Source organism: Panulirus ornatus, chromosome 7, assembly GCF_036320965.1.
Source record: "Panulirus ornatus isolate Po-2019 chromosome 7, ASM3632096v1, whole genome shotgun sequence".
In the NCBI taxonomy this organism is placed as follows: Eukaryota; Metazoa; Arthropoda; class Malacostraca; order Decapoda; family Palinuridae; genus Panulirus; species Panulirus ornatus.
The window spans coordinates 28629510-28654621 of record NC_092230.1 but is presented as its reverse complement, the minus strand read 5'-3'; the positions used below and the strand labels follow the sequence as shown (position 1 = coordinate 28654621).

General features: G+C 38.9%; 1 protein-coding gene across 1 annotated transcript in view; it reads left to right on the top strand.

The window, feature by feature from the left end:
* The window catches only part of LOC139749475 (ribonuclease Z, mitochondrial-like), a 43212-nt gene extending 18909 nt beyond the window's left edge, over nucleotides 1-24303 (top strand). The window contains exons 7-12 of the mRNA XM_071663381.1: nucleotides 2934-3158; nucleotides 3338-3539; nucleotides 14095-14398; nucleotides 20045-20145; nucleotides 21092-21211; nucleotides 24046-24303. Of these exons, the coding sequence (XP_071519482.1) occupies nucleotides 2934-3158; nucleotides 3338-3539; nucleotides 14095-14398; nucleotides 20045-20145; nucleotides 21092-21211; nucleotides 24046-24246 (1153 nt within the window). The 3' untranslated portion in view covers nucleotides 24247-24303. The remainder of the gene's footprint in view (nucleotides 1-2933; nucleotides 3159-3337; nucleotides 3540-14094; nucleotides 14399-20044; nucleotides 20146-21091; nucleotides 21212-24045) is intronic.
* The last annotated feature ends 809 nt before the right edge of the window (nucleotides 24304-25112 follow it).

The following is a 25112-nucleotide window of genomic DNA, read 5'->3' as shown; positions in this document are numbered from 1 at the left end:
GTAGAGGATGTGTGGATCAGGTGTTTGCTTTGAAGAATGTATGTGAGAAATACTTAGAAAAGCAAATGGATTTGTATGTAGCATTTATGGATCTGGAGAAGGCATATGAGAGAGTTGATAGAGATGCTCTGTGGAAGGTATTAAGAATATATGGTGTGGGAGGCAAGTTGTTAGAAGCAGTGAAAAGTTTTTATCGAGGATGTAAGGCATGTGTACGTGTAGGAAGAGAGGAAAGTGATTGATTCTCAGTGAATGTAGGTTTGCGGCAGGGGTGTGTGATGTCTCCATGGTTGTTTAATTTGTTTATGGATGGGGTTGTTAGGGAGGTGAATGCAAGAGTTTTGGAAAGAGGGGCAAGTATGAAGTCTGTTGGGGATGAGAGAGCTTGGGAAGTGAGTCAGTTGTTGTTCGCTGATGATACAGCTCTGGTGGATGATTCATGTGAGAAACTGCAGAAGCTGGTGACTGAGTTTGGTAAAGTGTGTGAAAGAAGAAAGTTAAGAGTAAATGTGAATAAGAGCAAGGTTATTAGGTACAGTAGGGTTGAGGGTCAAGTCAATTGGGAGGTAAGTTTGAATGGAGAAAAACTGGAGGAAGTAAAGTGTTTTAGATATCTGGGAGTGGATCTGGCAGCGGATGGAACCATGGAAGCGGAAGTGGATCATAGGGTGGGGGAGGGGGCGAAAATCCTGGGAGCCTTGAAGAATGTGTGGAAGTCGAGAACATTATCTCGGAAAGCAAAAATGGGTATGTTTGAAGGAATAGTGGTTCCAACAATTTTGTATGGTTGCGAGGCGTGGGCTATGGATAGAGTTGTGCGCAGGAGGATGGATGTGCTGGAAATGAGATGTTAGAGGACAATGTGTGGTGTGAGGTGGTTTGATCGAGTAAGTAACGTAAGGGTGAGAGAGATGTGTGGAAATAAAAATAGTGTGGTTGAGAGAGCAGAGGAGGGTGTTTTGAAATGGTTTGGGCACATGGAGAGAGTGAGTGAGGAAAGATTGACCAAGAGGATATGTGTGTCGGAGGTGGAGGGAATGAGGAGAAGTGGGAGACCAAATTGGAGGTGGAAAGATGGAGTGAAAAAGATTTTGTGTGATCGGGGCCTGAACATGCAGGAGGGTGAAAGGAGGGCAAGGAATAGAGTGAATTGGATCGATGTGGTATACCGGGGTTGACGTGCTGTCAGTGGATTGAATCAAGGCATGTGAAGCGTCTGGGGTAAACCATGGAAAGCTGTGTAGGAATGTATATTTGCGTGTGTGGACGTGTATGTATATACATTTGTATGGGGGTGGGTTGGGCCATTTCTTTCTCCCCTATCCCCAGGGATAATGTATATATATATATATATATATATATATATATATATATATATATATATATATATATATATATATGTATATATATATATATTTGGACCCTGGGGATAGGGGATTAAGAATGCTTCCCACGTATTCCGTGCGTGTCGTAGAAGGCAACTAAAAGGGAAGGGAGCGGGGGGCTGGAAATCCTCCCCTCTCGTTTTTTTTTTAATTTTCCAAAAGAAGGAACAGAGGGGGCCAGGTGAGGATATTCCAAAAAAGGCCCAGTCCTCTGTTCTTAACGCTACCTCGCTAACGCGGGAAATGGCGAATAGTTTAAAAGAAAAAAAGATTGTTCTATTGTATCTCTTTATTTTGGAGAAAATGCATATTGAAGGAGTGTGACCCATTTGCTTTTACAAAAGATATAATAATTTGTAAAATGTTCTTGGGAATTGTTTGAAGCACAGTATTGAATCTATATGAATTTGTTTGCAAACCCTCTGCCCCACCTACCAGGTCTTCCACCCTCTCAGAGGCAAATACAACAAAAGCTACAAATTGCACAAAATAATGCACTCAAAACAATGACTGGCTGCCGAGCAACCACAAACAGTTATTACCTTCACAATGAAACAGAGATCCTCCCAGTACAGACCCACCTCAGTATGCTTGGCACCCAAATCTATGCAACAACACAAGATCTTTCCCACCCAAATCACTCTATAACTAACAGTCAACCCTCAAATTGAAATAAAAAGTATACCTCTGCCTCACACTTCATTAACCTCTACTCAAAGATCCTCTCATCCTCAACAAGTAAAACAGTGTCAAAACACATACACAATAAGATAACCCAGTAAGTGCTGGACAACAAGTCTTCCAACTCATTCGTAAACTAGCCTATCAGACATACTTCCGTCAGAAACCAAACTCCTTTAGATAAGCACAAGTCAGTCTCCTGCTTACAATTTTGACATCACCCCTCTCTACAAAATAAACATTGGATTCAATATATCCCAAGACCCTTCATGCCCTTGATACAACTACCATAAAGAAGGCATTGAGCGGTTATTATCCAAGTTCCTTGCAATCTCTTTACATAGAAGCACACACAGCATCACAACACTTCATGATCTGTGGTCCTGATCAGTGGGTGTGCCCCAGGATAAAAGGGACTCTAGGGGCAGGAAGTAAGTTGTAAGTAACATATATGCACTCAGGTGGGATGCATTGAAATTAGCAAGATGGTTGGTAAATGGGAATGCTTGGAATGAATGGGAATGTAAGTTATCTTGTGGATGTCTGTGCTGAGAGGTATTTATTCCTTGCAGATGCTTTTTTTCAGCACTGTATGATTATGGGTATACATGGATGAAAAATGATGGAAGAGAAGAACAAAAGGTTTGATTGACTTTGTGGTATTGGATGAAAGGCTGTGCTGGATGCTAGGGTTGTGAGAGGATTCTTTGGAGATTTTGACCATTTTTCAGTTCCTGTGGGGCTAATGATCAGGAAGAAGGGCAGATATGGTGTAAGGAAGAATGGAAAGGTAAAAGTGTTTAATTGGCTTCTTGCTCTTAGATTGTGAAATGTTAATTAAAAGTTCCTCATTTCTGTGTCACACAGATCAAATAGTTTAACACTATGTCCAGAGGCTTACATAAAAGAATGCTATGAAGAAGAGAAGTTTGAACCAGCGCTTCTCAATGCCAAATCCAAACTTCAGGCTTCCCTCTTAGAAAGTAAAGAATCTCAAGCTTCAGATATTTACCCCAACATAATATTTTTGGGGACTGGATCGTGCATACCAAATAAAACACGAAATACTTCAGGAATTCTGCTAAATATAAGGTTGGTTTGAATGGTTTTTGTAATTTATGAAAACATGTTATTTGCTTATGATTTTCAGTTGACCATTATTTGTTTTCACCCCATTGTTTCAAGTAATGTTTATATTAGTAATGCTTAATATAAAGCTGCTGTTTATTTGGTTTATTTTCTTAACTGAATTATTGGAATTCTTTTCTCAGCCCTGACAAAACCCTACTGATGGACTGTGGTGAAGGAACCTATGGACAGTTAGTCAGATTGTTAGGATTAACCAGTTCTGATGAAGTCCTCCGGAAATTGACAGCTGTATATGTGAGCCATCTCCATGCTGATCACCACATTGGTTTTATTCGTATCTTGCTTGCCAGGAGGCAAGCTTTCAACAACATTGGAGTATATGATGTTAGTATTTATACACTTGTCATCAAAACATTATTGTAGCTTTTTTTTGTTGTTGTGGCATTGTGATGTGAAATTCAATAGCAGTGTGAAATCTTATTTTATAACGTATTTGTTATCAGATTTTACTCAGGGTTTATATTCATATATAGGTTGAATGTATTGAACCTGACACATCTTGACTCCCATTGTAGAGATTAGTAATATGAATTGTGAGATAGCATCATAAAGAAGTAAGAAGTTTAGGTTTGAAATGAAAGAAATTATGAATGTAGATTAACAGGATGAAGATGTTGAAAACAGTGTTTTTAGAGACTGCAATCTTGGTGTATTTGTGGTGGTTATAGGTCATTTTATTTGGAATGATAAAACTTGAGGGTCACATGCGAGGTAGTACTGTCCAACTAAAGCAGATGGACCCTGACATAAAAAGGATAACTAGAAAAGGGATGACTAGTGTTCTTCCAATATTTGATGTATCTTTCTGGTTTTTGGCCAGAAGTATTTCTAACACTTTTTATCAGTTCTTTCCTTACTGATGATAATGGAGTTGTTTCTTGCACTGATAGACCCACTTTTTTTTTTTTTTACCATTTTTGAATGATTCTAATGTATCCTCACCCTCTGATGCACTGCTTACTAATCCTATCCAGCGGGGCTTCCTATGGTCTATCTAGATACAAGCTAAAAAGCACTTCTGTCTTTGGACACAAGGAAGATATATGAACTGGAGAACATCTTCTCTAGGAAGAAGTTTGCTACAGAAATTCTACTTTTGCTTACATTTCTCCCATTATTGCCCAAAGACAAAACATTTCCTTTATCATGGGAGTGTACATTATTAGAGCCAGTCACAAAGAAGGATGATCATACCTAACACTTCCAGATGTCATGCTATTCCTTAGACATGGTTTTTGCAAGTTTATTTTCAAAGTTGATATCCCTCCTTATATTACTTATGTCTTATTAACCTCTTAGGTGAGAGGAATCCTTTGTTGTAGATGCCTTTCATATCTCCAGGCCACATTCCAAAAATTTTGATAGTTTGTGGCACTAGAGTCTGATCTCCAAGCCCTTCTCCTTCAGCTGTTCTCCCACATTCTGTGCTTATGTATTTAGCTTTCTCTGTGGTGAACCTATTTCCATAGTTATGGATGAATTTTTTCTTTCCTTCTAAACTGTGGTTTTCCTTAGGTTTCTGATATGTTCCCTCTTTTTGTCAGAAGTCGTCTATGTTTAATAACTTGATTATCTCCTAGTCTGACTTCCGAATGTGACCAGCATACCTTGTGCCACACTGTTGATCCTTTTTCCATCTTTTGTAGATAATGTATGGCTTCAGTTTCTGGGTATTTGCATGTCCCCAACATTAGCTTTCAGAAAGCAACTGCATTATTTGAGTTGTATTTGAGTTGTATCGGCTTAAGGATATGCACTGGGGGTATTTGTATTTTTGTATCACTTTCAATTCTGCTAAGCTTTAGAGATTTTAACTGCCTTCTTATACCTTTCCTATTAAATATGACTTTTCCCTTATCAAAAACTAAGTTTTCCACTTCCTTTTCCTCACTTATGGGGACCCCTTGAGAGGATGCAAGGCTTACAGGGAGGTAGAGCCATCTCTACCATGAATTCACAAAATTCACCCCCTCCACCTTTAACAACCACCAAACCAATGAAGTCAATAACCACCCACCAAAGGAGTCAGTTCATGAGAATTCCCCCTCCCTCTTGACAACTAAAACCATTGTTAACAGAGAGGTGCTTGATCTCAGGGACTCGCAGACCAATCATTGACTGCAGTGGCCTCTGATCTCACTGCATCAGTAAGTGTTGGGGCCTCAGTTGCTGGCATTCACTCAATTTTTGGTAAGCCTATTGTTAATCTGCTGCTTTGCTTTATTAATCAGTGATATTCAGCTTGACTTCCTTAGATGTCTGAAGATTATTCCTTCTTATTTTTTATGTGTATTCAGGCCCTAATTTGAGTATATTGTCCCCTTTTAGGTATAAGACTGTTAGACTTGTCACTGCTAGAGTTAAACATAGCTGCAACTGTTTTCCATGTTTCCTTCCCTTGCTTCACCTTCCTCAAGGACAGTGGATATAGTGAGAGTGCATATGTTGTGTGAATTATCTTGAAGACCATTTGTCACCGCTAAATTTTTTGTTACTTAAAAACTCTGATCCATTTTTTTTATATTTTTTTATTTTTCTTTCTTTTTTTTTTTTTTTTATGCTTTGTCGCTGTCTCCCGCGTTTGCGAGGTAGCGCAAGGAAACAGACGAAAGAAATGGCCCAACCCACCCCCATACACATGTATATACATACGTCCACACACGCAAATATACATACCTACACAGCTTTCCATGGTTTACCCCAGACGCTTCACATGCCCTGATTCAATCCACTGACAGCACGTCAACCCCAGTATACCACATCGCTCCAATTCACTCTATTCCTTGCCCTCCTTTCACCCTCCTGCATGTTCAGGCCCCGATCACACAAAATCTTTTTCACCCCATCTTTCCACCTCCAATTTGGTCTCCTTCTTCTCCTCGTTCCCTCCACCTCCGACACATATATCCTCTTGGTCAGTCTTTCCTCTTTTATTTACTTTTGATATTTTTTGTCCTGCTGCTCTTCATCATTAAAGCTCTATAATTTTCTTTGTTCATAGAGGTAGATCAGAAGAAATGAACAGATACATTGAGAAAATCAATAGGAGCAAGAGATACTTCATATGAAGGTACCAAAGGAATGATCTGTGACTAGATGCAGTGGACATTTAATTTGTATGGAGATAATTGGATGGAGACTTTGATTTTAATTAATCAACTTTGTGTGTAGAGTTAAAAAAGTAAGATTCACATGTTTGAAAATTTCATTTTTCACTTAAACACACCGTACGTGGGTTGAGGATGTGTGATTTGAAAGGTTGTACGTACCTGTTTTACCCATGGATTTGAGAAAGGATTTGATGATGATAGACAAATGGCTGAAGAACTTTGATGATTGAGAATGTTTTATTGGTATGCCTTGAATATTTGCTACATAGATCTGTATCCCTCTTTAGACTGATTAGAGATTCTGAAATTAGTGTTAACCGTGTTAGTTAATGATATGAATCTTTCTTTTTTCTTATACTTATCTTCTGTATTCTGCATTAGCAAGGTAGCCCCAGGAACAGATAAAGACAGGCCGTATTGTCTCACATTGTTCCTATGACATGCAGTGCAAAGAAACCACAGCCCCCTATCCACAGCCAATCTCCACAGATCTTTCCTTGGTTTCCCCTGGCTACTTTACATATCCTGGTTTAGTCCATTGAATGCCCGTCACTCCCTGTATACCATATCTTTCCCATTCACATAATCTCATGCAGATCTTTCACCTTTCTTCATGTTCAGGCCCTGACTAATCAAAATATTTTTCTCTCCATCCCTTCATCTCTGGTTTAGTGTCTCTCTTCTCCTTTTCCTGTCCACTACTGACATACATATCCTCTTTGTTAACCTCTCCTTGGCCATTCTCTCCATATTTCCAAATAATTTCAGCACACTGTTTTCACCTTTTTCTAGCACACCCTTCTTATTACTACACCTCTCTCATATCTTTTTATTACTTACATGATCAAACCAGTTCACAACACGTTGTCTTCTCTCATTTTCCTACACCTCCACCCTTCTCTGTACATCCTTTTATATATTCGTATATCCATGACTCTCATCCATTCAACATCTTTGTTACTATTTATTTATTTATTTATTTATTTATTTTGCTTTTTCACTGTCTCCTGCATTAGTGAGGTAGCACAAGGAAACAGACGAAAGAATGGCCCAACCCACCCACATACACATGCATATACATGCACGTCCACACAAGCAAATATACATACCCACACATCTCAACGTATACATATATATACAGACACAAACATATACCTATATACACATGTACATAATTCATACTGTCTGCCTTTATTCATTCCAATCGCCACCCCACCACACACGAAATAACAACTCCTTCCCCCCTCATGTGCATGAGGTAGCGCTAGGAAGAGACAACAGAGGCCACATTCGTTCATACTCAGTCTCTAGCTGTCATGTAATAATGCACCGAAACCACAGCTCCCTTTCCACATCCAGGCCACAGAACTTTCCATGGTTTACCCCGGACGCTTCACATGCCCTGGTTCAATCCATTGACATCACATCGACCCCGGTATACCACAATCGTTCCAATTCACTCTATTCCTTGCATGCCTTTCACCCTCTGCATGTTCAGGCCCCGATCACTCAAAATCTTTTTCACTCCATCTTTCCTCCTCCAATTTGGTCTCTCACTTCTCCTCGTTCCCTCCACCTCTGACACATATATCCTCTTGGTCAATCTTTCCTCACTCATTCTCTCCATGTGACCGAACCATTTCAGAACACCCTCTTCTGCTCTCTCAACCACACTCTTTTTATTACCACACATCTCTCTTACCCTATTATTACTTACTCGATCAAACCACCTCACACCACACATTGTCCTCAAACATCTCATTTCCAGCACATCCACCCTCCTGCGCACAACTCTATCTATAGTCCATGCCTCGCAACCATATAACATTGTTGGAACCACTATTCCTTCAAACATACCCATTTTTGTTTTCTGAGATAATGTTCTCGACTTCCACACATTCTTCAACGCTCCCAGAACTTTTGCCCCCTCCCTCACCCTATGATTCACTTCCGCTTCCATGGTTCCATCCGCTGCCAAATCTGCTCCCAGATATCTAAAACACTTCACTTCCTCCAGTTTTTCTCCATTCAAACTTACCTCCCAATTGACTTGTCCCTCAACCCTACTGTACATAATAACCATGCCCTTATTCACATTTACTCTTAACTTTCTTCTTTCACACACTTTACCAAACTCAGTCACCAGCTTCTGCAGTTTCTCACATGAATCATCCACCAGCGCTGTATCATCAGCAAACAACAACTAACTCACAACAACTCACTCATCCACAACAGACTGCATACTTGCCCCTCTTTCCAAAACTCTTGCATTCACCTCCCTAACAACCCCATCCATAAACAAATTAAACAACCATGGAGACATCACACACCCCTTCTGCAAACCTACATTCACTGAGAACCAATCACTTTCCTCTCTTCCTACACGTACACATGCCTTACATCCTCGATAAAAACTTTTCACTGTTTCTAACAACTTGCCTCCCACACCATATATTCTTAATACCTTCCACAGAGAATCTCTGTCAACTCTATCATATGCCTTCTCCAGATCCATAAATGCTACATACAAATCCATTTGCTTTTCTAAGTAATTCTCACATACATTCTTCAAAGCAAACACCTGATCCACACATCCTCTACCACTTCTGAAACCACACTGCTCTTCCCCAATCTGATGCTGTGTACATGCCTTCACCCTCTCAGTCAATACACTCTCATATAATTCCCAGGAATACTCAACAAACTTATACCTCTGTAATTTGAGCACTCACTCTTATCCCCTTTGCCTTTGTACAGTGGCACTATGCGCGCATTCCGCCAATCCTCAGGCACTTCACCATGAGTCATACATACATTAAATAACCTTACCAACCAGTCAACAGTACAGTCACCCCCTTTTTTGATAAATTTCACTGCAGTACCATCCAAACCTGTCGCCTTGCCGGCTTTCATCTTCCGCAAAGCTTTTACTACCTCTTCTCTATTTACCAAATCATTCTCCCTAACCCTCTCACTTTGCAGACCACCTCGACCAAAACACCTTATATCTGCCACTCTATCATCAAACACATTCAACAAACCTTCAAAATACTCACTCCATCTCCTTCTCACATCACCACTACTTGTTGTCACCTCCCCATTAGCCCCCTTCACTGAAGTTCCGATTTGTTACTATTATACCTTCAAATAGATCCATTTTTGCCCTACCAGTTAAGGACCTCACTGCTTCAAGAACCTTTGCCCTCTCACCCACCCTCTAACTTACTTCTTCTTTTATAGTTCTGTTCGCTACCATGTCCACTGGCAGGTATCTAAAACAGTTCACATGAATATTTTCTCCATTCAAACTCACACTCTGACTAACTTGACCCTCTGCCTTACTAAACTTAAAAACCTAGATCTTATTCACATTTGCTCTCACCTTCCTTCTTTTAACTACTCTTCCAAATTCATTCACCAGCTTGTGCAGTTTCTTACTCATACCTTGCACCAATGCTTTGTCAACCAGTAGCAACTGATTCACTTCCCAGACTCTCCTCAGTCCCTACACTCTGCATACTTGCCCTTTTCTCCGAGACCCTTTCATTTAACCTCCCTTAACATCCCGTCTTTATAAACAAATTAAACAGATGTGGTGATATCACACACCTTTGCTGCAAACTGTCCTTCACCTGGAACCACTCTCTCCTGTCTTCTTACTCATCATATGCCTAACACTTTTGACACAAACTTCTCTCTACTTTTAGCTTTCCTCCCACACCATATATTCATAAGACCTTCCTCAAGGCATCTCTCTCAACCCTGTCATATGCATTCTCCAGATTTGTGATTGCCACATACAAATCCTTCTCACACACATTCTTCAAAGAAAACACCTGATACACACATTCTTTAGCTTTTCTGAAACTACATTGTTCCTCCCTATTACGAATCTGTGTACATGCCTTCACCTGCTCAGTCACCACTTTCCCATATAACTTACCAGGTTCACTCACCTTTTCCCCTCTAGCCTTTATACAGTAGCACTGTCATGTATTCTGCCAATCCTCAGGCACCTCACCATGCATGCATTGAAAATCCTAACTGAACAGTCAGTAACACAGTCAACCCCTTTCTTAAAAAATTCAACTGCAGTACCATCCATTCCAGCCACCTCTTCTCTCTTCACTAAAACAGTTACAATGGCTCCTCACTTAGCACACCTCTCTGACCTAATACCCAACATCCACCACCCTATCAGACACATTCAATAGTCCTTCAAAATATTCTCTCCTTATCTTCCTCCCCTTTACTATCTGTTACCACTGCCCTATGTGCATCTTTCACAGATGTTCTCATTTGTTCTTTTGTTTTTGTCATACTATTAACCTTCTTCCGAAATATGTTATTCTCCCTGAAGTTTATTGATAACACTGGTCAACAGCTAATTTTCATCACACATGGCTTGTAGTTGATGTAGTTTTGGGTGCCGATTTCAAAAATCCAATATGTTTTGTATCAAGTCTACTTCTCATGAGATTTGGCACTGCCTAAAGATAAAGCTGAACTTTTAGCATCTTATCTAAAGGAAAAATGTCTGCTGAAGAAGGATGCTTGCATAACTTATTTCAGGAAAAGGAGTCAGACTGCTTCTCATTTTTCTGTGGATGGGCTGCTCTTTTTTTGCAACAGCATTGATGCATTATTCCACTGCTTATCCCAAGAGTATAATCCCTCACAGTGGTGCTTGATCACTGACTCATCTAAGAGAAGTCTGAAAGTGGTGCTGCTCCACATTGGGAACAAGAAACCTTCCATTTCTATAGGGCATTCAGTGCACATGAAAGAGTTTTATAAGAACATGCAGGCACTCCTAGATGCCATAAGATACAAGAATTACAAATGGAAAATACGTAGGGATTTGAAAGTGATCGGCATACTGATGGGAGTGCAGTCAGGATTCATGAAATGCTGCAGTTTTTTATGCCTCTGGGATAGTTGAGCAACTTCCAGATATTTATGTGGAGTCAGACTGGCCTCGCTGAAGATTATATGAGCCAGGAATTTTCGAGTGTCTAGGATAAGCCTCTGGTTGATCCACAAAAGGTTTTTTCCCCCACTCCACATAAAACTTGGTCTCATGAAGCAATATGTGAAAACCCTAACCAAGAGGAACTCGAAAGGATTCAAGTAAGTGGTGGAAAAATTTCTGAAGATCACTTTGGCCAGGTTGAAAGAAGGTAACTTCATTGTTGCCACCAATAAAGGAACTCCTGAAAGACCATAATTTCAATACACATCTTGATGACTTGGAGCTGGAAGCCTAGAACTCTTTCAGTTAACTGTGAAAATTTCTTGGGAAACATAAGATCTCCAGATTTTGAAGACGGCATGAAAAGACATCTGAAATCCTATGCTGTTATGGGATGTAGGATGTCAGCTCAAGGTCCATTTCCTCCATTCCCATATGGACATTTTTGCAGGGAACCTTGGAGCAGTGTCTGATGAACAAGGAGAGCACTTTTATCAGGACATCAGTGCAGTAGAGCATTGATACCAGGGTTTCTTGGATGAAGGAATGCTTGCAGATTACTGTTGAATGTTATACAGGGACAAACCTGAGTCAGAGCACCATAGGTCCACTGCTTTGCACTTCTAGCTTGTGAAGAGTGCCATAGGTTAAAAGCTCAATGTTTTTAGCTTGTTCTTCTGGATAGTATCTTCTTTGTTTACCTTCTACCTAGGATGTTGAATTCCTTCTATAAAAAGATTGAACTGGTACAAATCTTATCATTTTACCTTTGCTCATGCATCATGTAGCTACAGTTGAACTGAAAAAGTATGTATCCATAGAAAGAAAATAAGATGTGTTGTAATGAAACAGATTGAAAATTTGTATTATGCATTGGAAATAGGTCTAGAAAAATTACACTGCATCCTTGATGAGAAAAAATTTTCCATTTTGTTGACGTGTAATTATTTGCCTCAGCTCTCATTTGCCCTCATTTTAAACCTCTGTACCCTCCTCTTGACCTCCTGCTGCTTTCTCATGAACATCTCCCAGTCATTTTCTTTGTTTTCCAATGAGTCACTACACTTTCTCACCTGGCCACCTCCCACCTTCCACATGCTACACACTTCACTTGCACATACCAGCAATCCTTCCCAAAATGTCTCTCATTCTTCACCCACTCCCTTTGCTTCATTTACACTAAATTTTGCGAATCTACTCCCAGTCTCGCCTGATATTTCTTCACACGTCTCTTTTCCACACTCACCTAGTTTCACCACCCTCTCCTAACTCATATTGTTCCTTCTTTTCCAAAAACCTATACAAATTGTAACCTTGCCTCCACCAAGTAATGTTGAGACATCCTACCAGCTGCCCCTTTCAACACATTTCCATCCGAGAGCATTTTTCTTTGTATGCGTATCAATTAGTACTTAATCCAGTAATGCCCTCTGACCATCTATCTCACTCATCCACATATACTTGCGTATGTCCTCTCATTTTAAATAAGGTACTCCCCATTTCTCTCCACCTCACTGAATACCCCATGCTTCCCATTTATGCCCTCAGTTGTCACATTACTCACTCTCACATTTAAATCACCCATTGCTAATGCCCAATCTCTAGCATCAGAACTGCTTACACTCACTCAGCTGCTCCCAAAACACTTGCCTATCATCACCCTCCTTTTCCTGGGCTGATGCATTAACACAAATAATCACCCACCTCTTGCTACACACTTTCATCTTTACCCACATCACTCTTGTTCTCACTTTCCTACACTCTTCTACACATTCCTACAGCTCCCTCTTACTCGGTATTGCTACGTCTTTCTTAGCTTTTACCCTTACACCAGTCCTCTACCTTTACCCATAAGACATTTCCAAACCATTCTTCATTTCTACCCTTGAACTTTGTTTCACTCAGAGATAGAATATCCAGTACTTATCTCTTTCTTTTCATTTTGTTTACATCCAGACATATTCAGACACCCTATCCTGAGCACATCTCACTTGGCTGCTTTTCCTGTTCCATCTTTTAGAAATTGAAATACAAGAAGTGGGACTTCCAGCTTCCCACTCCCTTCCCTCTTAGTCACCCTCTACAACGTGCAGGGAATATGGCAGTAGAATTCTTTCTCCCCAACCCTAAGATATAGATGTAAATTTAAGATTTTAAACAGGAATTTTCATTTTATTGTAAAACACTTTTTATTCCAATATTTTTATGTTTTTATTGAATTATTATTTTTTATTGTAATGCTTTTTTTACTGTATATTGTTATTTATCTTCTTGTTACAATGGATATAACATGTAAATGTATCATTATTCATCTACTTATGTATGAATGTTGTCAAAATTGTGGAAGTTGAAAACCAGATTCTGTAGATACCCTCCTATTTCAGCCCACCAAGGGTGGGTCTATCTGTCCCCACCCACAGTGCAGGTTGGGTAGGGTACAGGGTTGATGGTTTGGGGGAGGTTGGATGTTCCCTCTCTCCAAGAATATATGCCAGCAGCACATCTGCTCACTGAAGGTGAGCCAGGCTATTCCCATCTATAGAGCAGGTAGAGAGTGAGTTTATTATGATATTGCCTTCTCGTTATGAACATTATTTCTTTTAGATAATAGATGTTACTGTTTTTGCAAAATGATATTGAGCTCTCACTGTATGTCTTGAATTATTCCTAATGATAAATGATCTTATGCAGAACCATGATAGGGAGGGCTGTGTTTATTTCATGGATTGTAATAATTTTCTGCTATGTTTAATTTATGTTAAACAATAGATGATACAGCATGTTTTTCTTTCTCCAGGTACCCAAGCTTATGCTTCTTGCTCCAAGCAAAATCATGGCCTACCTTCGTTCTTACCATGCAAACTTTGAACACATTCTCCATGACTTCACCATCATTTGGAATCAGAGACTTCTTTCTAATGATATGAAATTAGATAAAGAAGACTATGACAATCTGTGTTCACAGCTAGATATGAAAAGAATTGATATGACTTTTGTCATTCATTGTCCAAACTCATTTGGAGTAGCTTGGACTCACAAAGATGATTGGAAGCTTGTATATTCTGGTGATACAATGCCATGTAAAGGCCTTGTTGACATAGGTAGGTTTACATAATGTAACCAAACTTGTCATAAACCATATTTAGAGAGAGACATTAGATAAAGTTTTGTAAACCATTGCCAGCAAAAGAAATGCAAGGATTAATCATGTTAATGCATACACATCATTTATCCTGAGGTAGGGGAGACAATCTACCTCTGTATTCCCTGTGTGTAGTAGGTAATCAAAGGGGGTGGGAGTGGGGGGAGGCTGGAAATCCTCTTCTTTTATTTCTATTTCTTAAAAGAGGAAACAGAAGGAGCTAAGCAGAGAGTGCTCATCTTCCTCAAAGGCTCAGACTGAGGTGTCTGAATGTATGTGGATGTAACTAAAATGAGAAGAGATGAGAGACAGGTTGTATATTTGATGAAAGAAACCTGGATGTTATGATTCTTAGTGAAACAAAGCTCAAGTGTAAAGGGGAAGAATGGTTTGGAAATCTGTTAAGAGTAAGGAAATGGGTTGGTGAGAGTACAGGAACTAAGGAGGGAGTAGCACTATTCCTGAAGCAAGAGTTGTGGAAGTGTGTGATAGCATAAGATAGTAGATTGTAGATTGATGTGGATAAAACTTAAGGTGGATGACGAGAGTCTGGTGATTACTGATACTTATGCACCTGGCCATTAGAAGAAAGATCATGAGAGGCAAGTGTTTTGGTGGCATCTGAGTGATTGTGATAGCAGTTTTGGTGCATGAGACCTGGTATTAGTGATGAGTAATTTTAATGCGAAGATAAGTAACGTGGCAGTTGAGGTTATAATAGTGGTTCCATGGGGTATTCAGTTTTATGAATGGAAATGTTAAAGAGCTTGTGGAGATGTGTGCTGAAAAAAAGACTGGTGATTGGAAATACCTGGTTTAAAAACGAATATACACAAGTATACGTATGTGAGTAGGAGAGATGGTCAGCAGGCTTTATTAGATTACATTTGATAGGCTTGTAAGAGAGAGACATTTGGATGTAAATATGCTCAGAGGGGCAGCTGATGGGCTGTGTGATCACTATCTTGTGGAGGTGAGCATGAAGATTTGTGAAAGTTTTTGAAAAAGAGGAAACAATGTTGGGAGAAGGGAGTGGTGAGAATAAGTAAGCTTGGAAAGGAGACATGTGTGAAGAAATACCAGGAGAGATTGAGTGCACAATGATATGAGGTGAGAGTAGATGAAATGAGGGGAGTGGGTGAGGAATGGGAGGTGTTTATGGAAACATCGATGGCATATGCAAGACGTGGGAGGTGGGCAGATTGGAAAAGGTAGTGAGTAGTGGGATGAAGAAGTAAAGGTGCAAGTGAAAGAGAAAAGAGAGACATTTTGGCAGTACTTACAGGGAAGGACTGCATTTGATTGGGAGATGTATAAGAGAAAGGGCAGGAAGTCAAGAGGAAAGTGCCGGGGTTGATCGAGGGCAAATGAGATTTATGGTGAGAGAGTATCATTAAACTTGAGGGAGAATAACAAGGTGTTTTGAAAGGAAGTTGATAATGTCTGAAAGACAAGATCAAATTGGAGCATTGATGGAGGGGGGGAATAGAGGAAGTGGTAACAGGTAGTGATGAAGTGAGGAGATGGATTAAATATTTTGAAGGAATGTTAAATGTGTTGGGTGATAGATTGGCGCATGTAGGATGTTTTAGTCAGGATGGTATGCGAAGTGACCGAGTGACAGAGAATGGTGTAGTGAAGTGAGAGGAGGTGGTGAAAACCATGCATAAGATCAAATGCAGCAGTGCACCTGGAGTGGATGGTATTACAGTTGAACTGGTTAAGAAAAGAGGGTGACACTATTTTTGATTGGTTGGTAAGAATATTGTGTATGTATGGGTCATGGTGAGGTGCCTAAGGATTGGTGGAGTGCATGTGTTGTGTCCTTGTATAAAAACCAAGGGAGATAAAGGTGTGTGTTCAAACTACAAAGGTTTATATAAGCTTACATGAGTTGACATGAGAAAGACAGACAGCAGGAGGCCTGATTGCCCCATGACTGGGTTGTCTGGTGAAAAAAAAGTTTAACTTGACACGAAAATGTTATTCAGCTCATCAGTTTTTTAAGCTATCACCAACTCCAAGCTGCTGCCCATCAGCCTTCCACTGTCCCTGTTACTGCTGTCGTTTATACAGTTTATTTCTGGAGTTTTTCTCAGAGTATGCCTGAGTTTATAAGATATTTGTCTAAACAACTTTTGAAGGTATTTATAGTCTTAGCATTCACTATGTCTGATGGTAACTTATATATTCCATTGCTCAAAATACCTATAGGGAAAAAAAAGCTTTTCCTATGTCCATACTACATCTTTTAGCTTTTGATTTTTTTTCCATTTGTCTTGGTAACCATATTTTCTTGTATTTTGTTTTACTCTATCAAACTTGTTCAGAATTTTGAACACTTGGATTAAGTTACTGCAAAGTCTATGCTTTTTAAGAGAGAAGAGATCCAGTAGTTTTAGCCTCTCTTCGTATGCCAGATATCTAAAGGATGGGACCAGTTTTGTTGCTCATCTTTGTACTTGCTCTAGTTTTTCCTCATCTTTTTTTATAGTTTGGGGACCAAGACTTGACTGCATATTTAAGGTGTGGTTTTTCCTCATCTTTTTTTATAGTTTGGGGACCAAGACTTGACTGCATATTTAAGGTGTGGTTTTTTTCCTAGGGAATTATAATGTGTGAGAATTGTTTCTGGTGTCTTGTTATCTATGTCCCTTTTTGCCTTTTTTACTTGCTGCTTGACATTATTTGATGTACTTCAGATTGTTACTAATGACAACTACAAGGTCCTTTTCTTCATTTACTTTAGTTAGAGAGTTTCCGAATAGTTTGTTGTCGTAACATGATTTTGTTTGAAGTGCATAACTTTACACTTGTCTACATTAAACTTCGTTTGCCATCTGTCTGACCTTTCTGCTAATAAATTAAATTCTCTTTGAACCATTCCACAGTCCTGCCTGTTTACAGCTCTACCTCCTACTTTAGTATTGTCTGCAAATTTGGAGATCTTAGATATGAGATTGAGAGTATTGATTGAGAGGGTGAAGGCATGTACAGACCATCAGACTGGGGAGGAGCAGTGTGGTTCCAGCAGTGGTGGAGGATATGTTGATCAGGTGTTTGCTCTAAAGAATGTGTGTGAGAAATATTTAGAAAAACATGGATTTGTATGTGGCATTTATTGATCAAGAGGAGCATATGATAGAGTTAATAGAGATGCTTTATGGAAAGTCTTAAGAATGTATGGTGTGGGAGGTAAACTGCTAGAAGCAATGAGAAGTTTATATCAAGGGTGTAAGGAATAGTATGAGCAGGAAGAGAAGAGATTGAATGGTTCCAAGTGAAGATTGGTCTGCAGTTGGGATGTGTGATGTCACCTATGGTTTTTTAATTTCTTTATGGATGGGGTGGCGAGGGAGGTAAATGCAAGTCTTGGAGAGAGGGACAAGTATACAATCTGTGGGGGGATGAGGGCTTGGGAAGTGAGACAATTGTTTTTTGCTGATGGTACAGCACTGGTGGCTGATTTAAGTGAGAAACTGCAGAAGTTGGTGATTGAGTTTGGGAGAGTGTGTGAAAGGGGAAAGTTGAGAGTGACTTTGGATAGAAGCATGGTTATTAGTTTCAGGAAGGTTGAGGAACAAATTAGCTGGGATATGAATTTGAATGGAGAAAACTTGAAGGAAGTGAAGTGTTTTAGACATGACAGTGAATGGAACCGTGGAATCAGAAGTGAGTGGTGGGGGAGTTGGGAAAGGTTCAGAGAATGCTAAGAATGTATGGAAAGAGAATGTTATCTTGGTGGGCATAATTGTGTATGTTTGAAGGAATAGTAGTCCCAACAATATTATGTGGATGCGAGGCATGGGCTATAGAGTTGTATGGAGGAGGATGGATGTGTTGGAAATGAAATGCTTGAGGACAATGTGTGGTTTGAGGTGGTTGGATCGAGTAAGTAATGAAAAGGTATGAGAGATGTGTAGTAATAAAAAGAGTGTGTTTGAGAGAGCAAAATAGGATGTGTTGAAATGGTTAGGAAATTTGGAGAAAATGAGTGAGGAAAGGTTGACAAAGAGGATTTATGTGTCAGAAGTGGAGGGAACAAAGAAAACACAGAGCCTTAATTAAGGATGGAGTGGAAAAGGTTTTCAGTGATCATGGCCTGAGCATGCAGGCGGGTGAAAGGCGTGTACAGAATAGGGTGAATAGGGATGATGTGGTATACTGGGGTCAATGTGCTGTCAATGGACTTAGGGTCATCATGCTGTCAGTGGACTGAACCAGGGCATATGAAATGTCAGGTAAGCCCTATGGTCAGTGGGGCCTGGATGTGGATATGGAGCTGTGGTTTCAGTGCATTGCATATGACATCTTGTGTATGGATGTGAGCAGATGTGGCCTTTCTTTGTCTTTTTCCTGGTGCTACCTTGCTGACATAGTTTTTTACATAATACTTTTATATTGAGATAGAATGGAAAGAAAAATAAATGTTTGTAAAAGACAAAGCTAGAACTAGAAGAGAACTATAATGCTTCTAGGCATTTTTTTTTGACTGCAAAGCGATAGCAAATATTAATGAGGCCAATGGATAATTTTTTAGGTTATAGTTTTACACTGGCTCTCATGGATTCCATTGTAGTCGTATAAACTGTGTAACTGGGGACTCATTCAGATGGCAGTCATTCTACGCAGATTATCATGGAGTCAAATGCATCTCAATGAGTCATGTAAGTGCCACTCTATCTTTAACCCTGAGTGTAAAAGACCAAGGAAGTAATGAAAACTTAGTTTGATATAGAATAGATAAACAATTATTGTAGATTCAGTTGTCATATTTTTGGTGAGAGAATTATTTGTTTATCACTTCATGGAAATAAAATTCTCGCTGTGTAAATAATATCTGAATAGCATATTTTTATGAATATTACGTATGTATTGTGTTTAATCATTTTTACTGTATTGGTATTAAAATATGCCTAAAAAGAAACAATAAAAGAGGGACCGTAAAGTATCTCATTCATATGTGTTGTGTAAACAGTCACTCTGTCTTTTGCCCCAAGGTAAAAGATCATGCAAGTGATGAAAATTTAACTAGTTTTAGAATGCTCTTATTATGAGTTTTGACAGTGTTTATATTTTTAGTGAAAAATTGTATGTTCATTTTTATTCATAAGTAAAGATCTGTTTGTGTAAATAAGGTGTCATGCTTAGTGTATATGGAGGGTAATCATGTCATTAAAGAAACCATAGACTATGTGCTTCTTATATAGGGTGTGAAATCATGCCTGAGGAAAAAAACATGATTACTGTACACTCTTGAAGATATGCAGCATCTGCATATTATGTTTTTTATGTTTAGAATTGTTCATTTTTCACTTGAAGACCCCATGCCAACTTAAACCATTCTTTTATGGAAGGATATCATCTTACTTACCATGAAGATATGCAGTCATACGTGAATAATTCATCATGACAAGTATGTGGATTGGAATGCGAGTAATCACAGGAACCCTCACCTGTGTTTACCCAGCATCCCAATCCACACATGGAGTTATAGCTTAATTCTGTTTGTATACTGGCAAACAGGAAACCTGTTATGTCATTTATTTTTATACTACACAGTATTTGTGTGACTGACAGCTATAAATTTATGGCCTTCCCTCAGGTCAGAATTGTGACTTGGTGATTCATGAAGCAACGATGGAAGATGAACTTGAGGAGGATGCAAGAATAAAGACACATTGCACTACTTCACAAGCTATCCAAGTGAGTATATGTTTTTTTATCTACTTACATACTTGTGTGAGGAAGTACCAGGAGAGATTGAATGCAGAATAGAAAAAGGTGAGAGCAAGTGATGTAAGGGGAGTGGGGGAGGAATGGGATGTATTTTGGGAAGAAGTGATGGCTTGTGCAAAAGATCCTTGTTGCAAGAGAAAGGTGGGAGGTGGGTAGATTAGAAAGGGTAGTGAGTGGTGGGATGAAGTAAGATTGTTAGTGAAAGAGAAGAGAGAGGCGTTTCGACGATTTTTGCTCGACAATTTTTGCAGGGAAGTAGTGCATATGACTGGGAGATATATAAAAGAATCAGGCAGGAGGTCAAGAGAAAGGTGCAAGAGTTGAAAAAGAGTGCAAATGAGAGTTGGGGTGAGAGAGTATCATTAAATTTTAGGGAGAATAAGAAGATGCTTTGGAAGGAGGTAAATAAAGTCTGTAAAACAAAGAGAACAAATGGGAACATCGGTGAAGGGTGCTAATGGGGAGGTAATAACAAGTGGCGGTGGATTGAGGAGATGGAGTGAGCATTTTGAAGGTTTGTTGGATGATAGAGTGGCAGATATAGGGTGTTTTGGTCGAGGTGGTATGCAAAGTGAGAGGGTCAGGGAGAATGGTTTGGTAAACAGAGAAGAGGTAGTGAAAGCTTTGCGGAAGATGAAAGCCTTCAAGGCGGTGCGTTTGGATGGTATTGCAGTGGAATTTATTAAAAGAGGGGGTGACTATGTTTTTGACTGGTTGGTAAGGATATTCACTGTATATATGGTTCATGGTGAAGTGCCTGAGGATTGGAGGAATGCATGCATAGTGCGAGTCTCATGGCACTTTTCTTGGCCACACCACTTATCCTCTGAATTCTGCCCTCTGTGTTATCTTTGAATACATATATGAAACCACAATATTCCCTTCTCCTCAGGTGATCTTTGTTAAATTTCAGGTTGGTCGGGATATGAATGCAAGACATATTCTACTTACCCATTTTTCACAGCGTTATGCCAAAGTACCACTATTAGAAGATCTTCCTCTCCAAGTTGGAATAGCATTTGATAACATGAAAGTGAGTACTAGTACAGAGAAAGTAATGTTAACTGAATGCATAGATTTCAAGTTGACTTGTTAATTATTGTTTGATAGTAGTTTGTCTTCCTAAACCTTGTACTGTAAAATTCATTTTGCTTTTGATTTTGTCCAGCTTTCAGAGCATCTTTTGCAGAATGTGCAGCAAGTTTAGCAGAAGTGTACTTCATTATTTCTCATTATTTTTATTTATTCTTTATTTTAATTATCTGTACCGATCATATGTCATTCATCTTTTGGAAGTGCTGCCATAACAGAATTGGAGAGTTCATTTTTTTTAATTAGTGATAGCTCTTTTTTCAATACAGTTTGATAAAGGATTACTTTCAATTGTTGCTGTAAATCTTTAGGATAGGGTCTTTTATGTGACTTTTGGATTTTTTTTTTATATATATTCATTCATGTGAGAGAAGTAGTTGGTAGGCAGCCAGTGATCAGGGAGGTAAATTACCAGTACTACCTGTCGGTATGAGGAGGCTTAATGACACCTTAGTGAGCCAGCACTTGAGTGGTTACAAGTTGCACTCCCCTGCTGTAGATAGCTCTTTTCTTTCTGCCTCATTAACATGTGGACTACTGGCATTCTGTCCACAAACATACTATTTCCCCTTGTCATATGTAACACTTGACAACATTTAACTCATGTAGCTCATTCTTCATAATCTAGATTTTCCTGTGGTGAGCACTATGTGCTAGCCCTGCCTTTTGGCAAAATGGTAGGAGTAGTATATAGAAGAATTAGATAGCATTAGATAGAAGTAGTCATTTGGAACATTAGGAAGGAACTTCTGCAAACACTGCACTAGACTTGCCTTCTGCCAGTGGCCTATTAAAGGGGAGGTGCTAAAGGCAAAGGAGCAGCACTGGGGTTCTTTACTTATGGAGAGACTGTTGCCATGGCCAACCCTTTGAGAAAGTTCAAATTGGAACAGGCATCAGAGATATAGATATTTAGATAGATAATCATTCGTGCTGTATTTTAATGATTGCATACAGTATTGGAAGGGTTACAGATGTATGAATTAGATGATTGTTCTGGTACCTAATGGCTCAAGATTTTTTGAAAAGCAGAGGAGTGTATGTAAAGAGTGGGAGGTATTTCAAAAATGTATTGAAATGTTTTAAAGTATTCATTTATCTTTGCAGATATGAAATGGCTTGTTTAGTCACAGTTTATGTCATGAGTATATAGATTGGGATTGTAATAAGCAGTAAAAATATTTTCAGAGAGAAGGGCATGTGGTTGGGAAGGTTATGGGTGAGACATATGTTGGCATATAACAAGCTTGTAACAGTAGAAGCATATGCTATTCTTTGTACTGCACTGTAATACGCCACTTTAGAAATGTAATCTTTGTGGAATAGTGAAGCGGTCTTACTAATAACTTAGGGAGAGTTATGAGACTGAAAGACATAAATGGGAGTGGAAGGTGTTGATGGTGTGTATGGGTAACACTTAACATCTCGGGGAACTGCCAGTATCCCAGTTTTTGGCAATGAAGTGTAGAAGAGTCCAAGCAGAAGAGTTAGTTGAAGATGAATGTTGACAGGAGTATAATTTAAGTATTTGAAAAGGGTATTCATATTGTGAGAAATGGAAAATATGCTCTTCCAGTGGATTAGTAGGATGGAATGGTTAGTTGGTCTGATGATGTATGTAGGAGAAGGATGCTGAAATTGATTTGAGTAGAAGTAAAATGCAAGTTTTTGAAAAGAATGAGAGATTAGATTGTAAGATTAGTTTGTATGATGAAGAACTGTACTGTTTTACACTCCTGGGGCCCCATCTCCTGGGTTTAAATGTTTGGAAGTAAAGTTTAGTAAGGAAAACTGAAAGTTGAAAGTAGAGTTATGCAAGGGAAAAAAATAGATGGAAGACTGAAACTTTGATGAATTGGAAATATTCAAGCATAGAGTAAGCAAGAGGTTTGCATGTAGGAGTATTTGTTCCAGTGGTAATATGTCATTTTTGAAACCTAAGTCTTAGGTTAAGTAAAAAGGTAAGAACAGCAGAGGTTGCATAATCTGCAAAGATATTATAAGGTATTGTAATGTGAAGAAGTCATTAGAAAGGTACATGGTTCAAAGTCTTTTGAAATGATATGGTCATATAGATGATATTTCAGGTGATAGGTTGGTCAGGAAGTTTGAAACCAGTCCTGCGAATTAGATTATTCAAGATTTAGCCCATGGAAAAGATGGATGAATTAACAAGAGAATTGATTTGGGATATGAATATTTAAGATGAAAATACTAAAGGTATTGGATGAAATGAAAGCATTTAATTTATGGAGTTGATAGGAATGGTGACTTGTAATACATCAGCTTATTATGAAAAAAGAAAAAACAGAGGCACTTTTATAAGTCTGGAAATCCATGTTTCACTTTAATACACTCATCAAGGTTTGGGGATGTGTGGAAGTGATGTAGAGGTTATTATTGGAAGAGAGTAATAATTATACTAGATGATGATAGAAAAGAAATTCATCAGTCACTTGAACACAGAGGGCATGACAGATAGAACAGATAATAAATTCATGTTTCATTTAATTATGAGGGCAAGGGTTGAGGATGTATATGAAGTTTTTCAGAGGTTGTGAGTACCTGTTCTACACCATGAAATTTGGGTTAGTGGTAATATTGATAGATTGATAGAATGTTGATAGTACTGTATTACTTTTTTCTGATATGCTTGATAACATTTTGATGTAGAAAGGTGCATTAATATTATTTCATTAATCAGCAACGGATTCTTAAATTTATAAGTGGACTGAAACTTGGATTCTTTGACAAAGGAAGAATTTTATTCTGCAGGTTTGTTTCAAGGACCTGCCAACACTGCATCATTTGTATGAAGCACTGGTAGCCATGTTTGCTGAAGATTATGATGACATGCTAGAAAAAACGGCCAAGAAGCGTGCAGCACGAGAAAGGCTTAAGCAGCAATTAGAAGATTTGAAAAGTAATGATGAAGTAGTTGTAAAGAAGACCAAATTAGAAGAGAAAATTCAGTAATTTATCATTCTAGAGTAATGTCAAATATCTAAGTTTTTAATACAGTGGATTTTCATATATGAAATTTTATTATTCCTGTAGAATTTCTTTATTTACATTGGAGGCTCCAGACTTGGAAAAGAGGTGCCAAGTGAGGATTTTTCCCTCTAAGGCTCAGTAATTTTTTCATGATGCTACTTTACTAATGCAGGAAATGGTGAAGATGTATGAAAAAGATATAAATATACACACAGATTTGGCCTTTTTTCATGTTTCATGGCACAACCTAACAAACACAGGGTGGCAATTGGGTGTGGAGGAAGAGAGAATGTATGTTATTTTTTTCTATCATGCATTTGTGGTGTTTCCTGTTGGGTGGGGTGGTATTGGGAATGGATGACTGTGAGCAAGTATGAATGTGTACATGTGTATGTGTGTGTGTGAGTATATTTTTTTATTATACTCAGTCGCTGTCTCCCGCATTAGCGAGGTAGCGAAGGAAACAGACGAAAGAATGGCCTAACCCACCCACATACACATGCATATACATAAACGCCCACGCACGCACATATAAATACCTATACATTTCAATGTATACATACATATACATACACAGACATATACATATATACATATGTACATATTCATACTTGCTGCCTTCATCCATTCCTGTCGCCACCCCGCCACACATGAAACAAGCACACCCCTTCCCCCAAGCGTGTGCGAGGTAGTGCTAGGAAAAGACAACAAAGGCCACATTCATTCACATTCAGTCTTTAGATGTCATGTGTAATGCACCGAAACCACAGCTCCCTTTCTACATCCAGGCCTAACAAAACTTTCCATGGTTTACCCCAGACACTTCACATCCCCTGGTTCAATCCATT